Genomic DNA, 6950 nt, shown 5'->3' on the forward strand with positions numbered 1-6950 from the left:
GTAGTACACCTCGATATTAATAGTACCTCAAGTAATACCCTGATTCAACTACTGGTACATTCATTAGATTTCGTGGCCAGATATACAATAATCAAGAGAGACGTAGGACAGGCGGCCTACATTTTCGCATTCACCGCTGAGTACAGGTATACAACAGCTCATATATTTGGCGAGTGGCAATGGAGGAATCGAATTTGTAGGCCATCCAGCTGACTCCAAAAGCAGCAAAGACAATTGGCTAAAAATACATTGAAAACCAAGTCAATGGCGCCGGCGACGATCCTGCAGCGACAAGATATGTCGCTCGAGGACATCATTGACTCGTGCCTTGCAGACAGCACAAAGGAGCGATATGAGTCAGGGCTTCGACAGATTATCAAATGGATACATGTGACTGGTGGGACGCACCTGCTCAAAGACGACGGCACAGTCGACTTGCGGGTATTTCAATACGACAACTTTGTCCAGTTCATTGTCTGGGTGTACCAACACACACCCGTCAAAGTCGGGACAATGTCAGGGTACCGGGCGGCCCTTCGCTGGTACTGCAAGCTCGAGGATGTTGCAATGCCTGTGGAGTACGAGACCAAGCTCAAAACGATTTTTACGGGTACAAAATTGCAATCGGAGCATCTGCATCTCATTCGTTTGCTAACTGAGTAGGTCTTCAACGTCTGACCGCAACGGACGCGCAGTCGTCGTCCCTGAAGGACTCAGGCAAACGACCCCTCGGTTTCAGCATGTTCGAAGCACTGTGCACTGAATCCCTCAAGATCCTGGATAGCGGCTTCGCGCACCTATTTCTGGTGATTTCGTGGAACCTGATGGCGCGTTCCAAGTCTACAGAAACGATTCATCTCGACCACATTTCGTTGGAAGAAGATATATGCTATGGGCGTCACGTACTTCAAGTCCAAGACCGACCAGTCGGGGTCAAAGCGGCGCGACCCCAAGCACATCTACTGTACGCCAACCCATAGTCTCCAGCCATATGGTCCTTCCTTGCCCTTGGCATCTACTTTGCGTGTAACCCGACGATGGCAACGGGTGCTCTATTTCCGGGTGCAAGACAGCGCGACCGTTTTGGGAAGGCGCTCAAGGCGTTGGCCCATGCGGTTCTTGGGAGCACAGCAAACGGCACGGTTGGCACCCATTCCATTCGAAAAGGTGCTACGACGTTCGTGTGCCCCGGCAGCACAAGTGGACCGTCGGTAATCAGCGTCTGTATTCGTTGTGGGTGGTCCTTAGGCAACGTTGTGGAGCGGTATATGCACTACGAGAAGGCCGGAGATCAGTTTATTGGTCGTGTGGTGGCGGCCTTCCACTCAACAGCGCTGGCTTCGCTCAACTGCCACCCCACTACGACGCCACCGACAGCGCCACCGTCACAAGTGCAGTGCGGTACATGTTTCCGGGACTTTCCAAGAACGTGGCTCTACTCGGCGTTCTCAAGCTTGGGTTGGCATCACTCGTGTTCCACGCCGACTACCTTCGCAGCACACTACCGGCCAGCCACGCTGTCTTGCACACGGCTATATTTCGTGACGACGAATTGCGGGTAAATCTACGGTCTCTTTTGCGATCCAGCTCGGCGACGTTGGCACCGACAGGCCTTCCGCCCTATGTTGAGTTATACCGTCAGCTCGAAGCACAACATGAGACATTGAAGGCACTCTCGACCGAGGTTGTTGCTGGCGTCCGGGACATCTGGGACGAAAAGGAGCTCTCGGCAAGTACAGTCACTCAAGCGTACATCGACAGGCACTTTTCGACTATCCTGGAGCGGCTTGGCGGCGGTGGAAACAGTGCTGACGTTGTACCGGCACAGCCCCCGCCACGACGCCGCGAACACATGCTGTTTGCCTGGGGTGGCCGCCTACACAAGCTGCCGGAGCATTTTTGTTTCCCAAGTGTTGACGTGGCTACGGCTTGGGCTTTGTGGTGGCTCTGCAAGGACAATGAGATCCCTTATCGCACGATTGACCCAAGCGACCTCTCAACGAAACTTCAAAAGCGCATCTTGTCTGAATGGCGGTACGTTATGACTATTCTTTGGCAGTTCTACTCCAAGGAAGTACATCCTACTGGGCCAATCGAAAGTACCAAGGTAGCCGTCGTCGAATCATTTGACTGCGCTGTCCATGCTCTGGACGCAGTCGTTGATAAGATCCTGAGCCAACGGCAAAGACGGTTCGGGCAGCTCATGGTCGTCACCGTCGGTCGGATCATGCGCGAGACGAATGGCGCGAAAACGAAAAGGGCATATTCGAAGCGTAAAAGAAGTTAGGCATGGTAGCTTGATAGTCTGATCAATATGAAATATGCAAATGAATAAGCAAGTTGAGACAATTGGGCGAAAAGAATAGCATTTTAACCAATCAAAAGCAGTGAGCCACCTGGCCTACGTTTTCCGATGACAATACAGTACTTCGAATTATTTATATGGATTTCAAATATCCGTGATAGTATCATGTGTCATCCAAACATCATCCCAACGTCATCCACCATTAATATTAGGTCATATCCTAATTAGTATAGATGAGAGTAAATTAGGATAATGCTAGGTCATTGTATACAGACAGGCCTCGTCCATCCAATTTCATCCAATGTCATCCAAATTTCATCCACATGTCATCCATGCTTTTAATTCAACAATTATATTATATTAACCATAGTATCCAAGGTTGGTATTAATATTCAATGCTGTCCCGTAAGTCTTAAGTATATAACGTTTGATTAGTCATCACAACTGGACCATGTGTTTGGGAAAATCTGAAGACCGAACATTCCTCGAATAAGCTTGAGCCGATGATTGGCCATGGATTGGGCTTAGGGTGCAACCCCTGCCTCTACATGTACCTAACAAACTTGTCAGAGACTATAGTAACTTCGCAGCAACGCCGGTCGACAGCTCATCACGAGCGCTATGCAGAGAAATCGAAGTCGATGGCTTGCGACAGCGTTGTAGCTTCAAGTCGACGTGAAAATAAAAGCAAACTGGCCGACCGGAATCTTGTTCATTCACTGCTCAATCTGGTATTATTCCGAATGCGCAGGTGGGCCAATTACACACAGGTCGCCGCAATCAATCGATGGCGGGCAGCTGTATTTGTGTCTGGTATTTGTGATTCACACAAATCCATCTCAGGTCCAAACTGCACCAGCATCGCCAAGTACTGCTCGCAGTTCATGACCTCGATGCGGTTTAGCATGCGGCACCTGTTGTCGTTCCCGAGCCACGAAGCTTCAGACGACCCAGCAGAAGCCAGCGATTTCTTGTGGCCCACCGCCCAAGAGCCATCGACCGCCCACCTATCAACCCCAATACATACGTCCGAGATCTCCACTGAGCGCAGGCATATCGCAACCTCGAACATAAAGAACTCGCTCCGCAAGGCTTGCCTCGAGCCCGGGTGTAATCGCGTGACTCGCTCCCGAGGCCTGTGCAAGCGCCACGGCGGCGGCAAGCCGTGTTGCATCCACGGCTGTACGAAGGAGGCGCACAATGGCGACTACTGCTTTGGCCACGGCGGGGGCAAGTGCTGCAAGATCACCGACTGTGCCAACGCAGCCCAATCCCAGGGCCTTTGCAAGGCCCACGGCGGGGGCGCCAGATGCAAACATGCCAACTGCGGCAAAAGCAGCCAAGGAGGAGGGTATTGTCGGGCCCATGGCGGCGGTAAGCGCTGCTTGGAGCCAGGGTGCAGCAAGGGGGCTCAGCGGGGGGACCGCTGCGCCAAGCACGGGGGGTGTCGGCTGTGTGCGGTGGATGGCTGCGGCCGCACGGACCGGGGAGGGGGCGTGTGTGAGACCCATCGACCGGATAAAATGTGCGTCGTTGACGGATGTAAACGACTGGGCAAGACGCTCGGCATGTGCACACTGCACAATCGGCTCGCACGTGAGTAATAGGATCCTCGTCGTCATGGGGGGAACATGTTCTCTATACAGTAAAGTTAAAGTCTAATGCCATCGCTTGAGTAAAGTCCATGAAGTTCACAAACAAGTCGAATACTACGTAGTAACGAGGACGTCGTCGGTTCCTTCAATTAGAGAGTCATCCTTCGTGACAGGAACTCCAATAGATTGTGATTGGCCAATGTGTTGATTGCCGATATGCATGAATACGAGTAACTACTACGCATTAGTTACCAACACTCCTAAATAGTGATAATACATTGTTGTAAGAGAGAATGATGGTCACGAAACAATCGCGAAACATTTTATCCGGAACTATCAGGAGCTAGCTTAGGCCAGGGCCGGGAGCGTAGCGAACCAGGCCCGTTCGCCCGCGTAGCGACTCAGTATAACAGCAATGATCTATCTAATGTCTGGGAGCACCGGAGGCCGGGAGCGAAGCGAACCAGGCCGAGGAGCCCCCCTACTTATTTCCGGTTAATTATCCGGATGTTTCGCGATCCACTACTACAGTACAGTACACCATTTTTGTTTAAGTTCAGGTTATTTCCGGTATATTTCGTCCGACGCACAACTGATTCACGCCATGGGCGTTATGTTCGACAAGCATTCAATATATTTCGTCCAGACCCTTCTTCGCTGCATTATATTTCGACTAATGTCCAGTATATATCACCCCACAGCCGGTATATTTCACACATTGTTCAATATATTTCAAATGATGTTGGTCAAATGATGTTCGTCGGAATGTGTCGGAACCGACAGAATTGAGCTAACCCTACCCCTAAATGACTTTGATTGGTCAAAATGGTGAAGGATAAGATACTACTACAATATTATAGGTAGAAATAGATAATAGAGACGATTTATTGGCCAAAATTAGAGCATACAAATACTAAGTGAGATCGGAATTTTGATCATATTCATCGGTGCTATTGTACCGGTAGGGGACAATGATACACGACCGATACAAACTGTAATATAAATATGAAAAATCCTATAAATACGAAAGGTGAAACGACTGGTAAACAGACAATCATGTGAGCTTAATTTAGCATCTCTCGCATTTGCAATTGGCCTTCATTAGAAAAAGTTAAACACACGAGCTCTCCTGCGGAATAGCTCGTGTGGTCAAATGCCACCAGTACTTCATGCAATGCAAGGAAAGAAACCCAGCGGAACACGACGCAAAGTCAGGACCAGCGTCCGGGAATGTCTTGGGTTCGGCCAAGTAACCATAGGACGTGTCATTGCCGAGTTGCGTTTTTGCTTGGGGAAGAATCTGGTGACGAATATGATTAAACTCATCTGCTTAATTTTATAAATCAATATTCTTCAAAGTATCACGTTTGGCAGTCAATTTGTAACCAATGAAAAGATTTTCTTTTCTTTGTTGGCGAATCAAATAATTATATTTTTAACCTAACCATCGTCTCGAAAATATTCAACTTGCATTAAATGAATGGCCATTTACGTTTGGAAGATGTACTCGGATCAAGTCATGGTTATATAGACAACACTTTCAGAATCTCTAGTTTTATTATTTACCTCCTTCATCTAAAACGGACTAAGGTAATCCATTAATATCGCGAACGCTTTTTGTGCACTAAAATGTCAAATCTTTGAAGCACTCCACCACAAAAAGTTCCTCGAATAAAAAAAAACTAAAGGTAGAGTTGGAAAATATAAATCCAGCTGCATTTTTTAGTGCCAAGAAGTGCCTGAAATATCCCAATAATCGATTTGTATTTTGAAATTATAACGTAACGTTAAGAATTGGTGAAACTGAGTTTTGTATGTATGGAATATTAATTTACAAAATAATATACCTGGGTGTCGTGACGCGTTTTAATTTATACATGAACTCAATTCTTCATTAAATTTGAACGAATTATATTAAGATTCAAGTTGGAATTTGTATTGGACAACATAAAAATGAACATAGTTTTGAACTTCAAGGTGGTGTCCTGATCCTTTGGCTGAATATAATCATATCCAATGAAAACTCCTCATTACATAATGAAGCCATTGAATTGGATATAATGACAACCGTTCGCGATATTGATGGCGTTCGATGGATTACCTGACTTAGATACTGTCGTCAACCTGGTGTACAGTCAACGACAGATTTTAGGGGACACCCTGCACTTCGAATTTCTGATAATGGCGGAAGTTCATTGGACGAAGTACTTCGAAATTCGTTCGATTTTGTGGCCAACCAGACAAGAGCAATCGCTTTTGCAGAATTTCGAACACATCTAATATTTTAAATTAGGCGTATTGATGAACAACCTCAAAAGATAAGCGTTTGACGCGATAGCGCAGTGGTAAAACACGTTGTGTGTCTTGCTTGAGTGAGCCCCGGGTTCGAGTCCCGGGCGCGTCGAACTTTTTCTTGTAATTATGTACTAGTAAAATCATTACTAATTATGTACTAGTAAAATCATTACTAATTATGTACTAGTAAAATCATTACTGAAGGAGAATTTACTGTGGAATAGCCTTAGCAAAACTTCGACGGATTTCTCCCGGCGTTATACGTGCCCATGCCTTAATGGCACGATGAATCATAGCTAGACGCTTTTTTTGCGCCGGGACAGTCATCATATCTACATCCTCCTCACTATCACTACCTTCTATGAGCTCTTCTTCCAGCCATAAGTTGCGCATATGCCGCTTGAAAGGGGCCATAATACCAACATCCAAGGGCTGCACATGACTTGTTGCATTGGGTGGGATGGCCGCAACAACACACCCCGCTTCTTCACTGGCAATCTTGACTCCTTGCTTACTTACATGCGGGTCAAAATTGTCGAGCAAAAGAACAGAAGCCTCTCGGACCTGCGGCTTGAGAACTTCACGCAAGTACAGCGCCCAGACACGTGAGTCCATCCATGCCTTGTCTTGTACCGCATAGTGATGAGCAATAGGAAAGCCATCGAACTCCGCCGTCTCGATGCCGCCGCCTTGCTTGCCACGCATGATGAACTGGATGGGAAGCTTCTCGCCATTTGCTCGCACCGCCAGCACAG

At 47.5% G+C, this 6950-nt stretch overlaps 1 protein-coding gene and 1 pseudogene across 2 annotated transcripts; both read left to right on the forward strand.

Moving 5' to 3' along the window:
* Nucleotides 1–264: 264 nt before the first annotated feature.
* On the forward strand, nucleotides 265–3993 carry H257_02844 (hypothetical protein; the record flags this gene model as incomplete). The annotated part of the gene is made up of 6 exons (XM_009826665.1): nucleotides 265–610; nucleotides 664–902; nucleotides 981–1264; nucleotides 1333–2034; nucleotides 2101–2219; nucleotides 3149–3993. The coding sequence occupies 6 exons, from the start codon at nucleotides 265–267 to the stop codon at nucleotides 3907–3909; spliced, it is 2451 nt and encodes an 816-aa protein (XP_009824967.1). The 3' UTR covers nucleotides 3910–3993.
* A 2235-nt stretch (nucleotides 3994–6228) lies between these two features.
* H257_02845 lies at nucleotides 6229–6304 on the forward strand (annotated as a pseudogene). Its single transcript has one exon. The product of its transcript is annotated as a tRNA-OTHER (tRNA).
* The last annotated feature ends 646 nt before the right edge of the window (nucleotides 6305–6950 follow it).

Source organism: Aphanomyces astaci, assembly GCF_000520075.1.
Source record: "Aphanomyces astaci strain APO3 unplaced genomic scaffold supercont1.5, whole genome shotgun sequence".
Lineage (NCBI taxonomy): Eukaryota > Oomycota > Saprolegniomycetes > Saprolegniales > Verrucalvaceae > Aphanomyces > Aphanomyces astaci.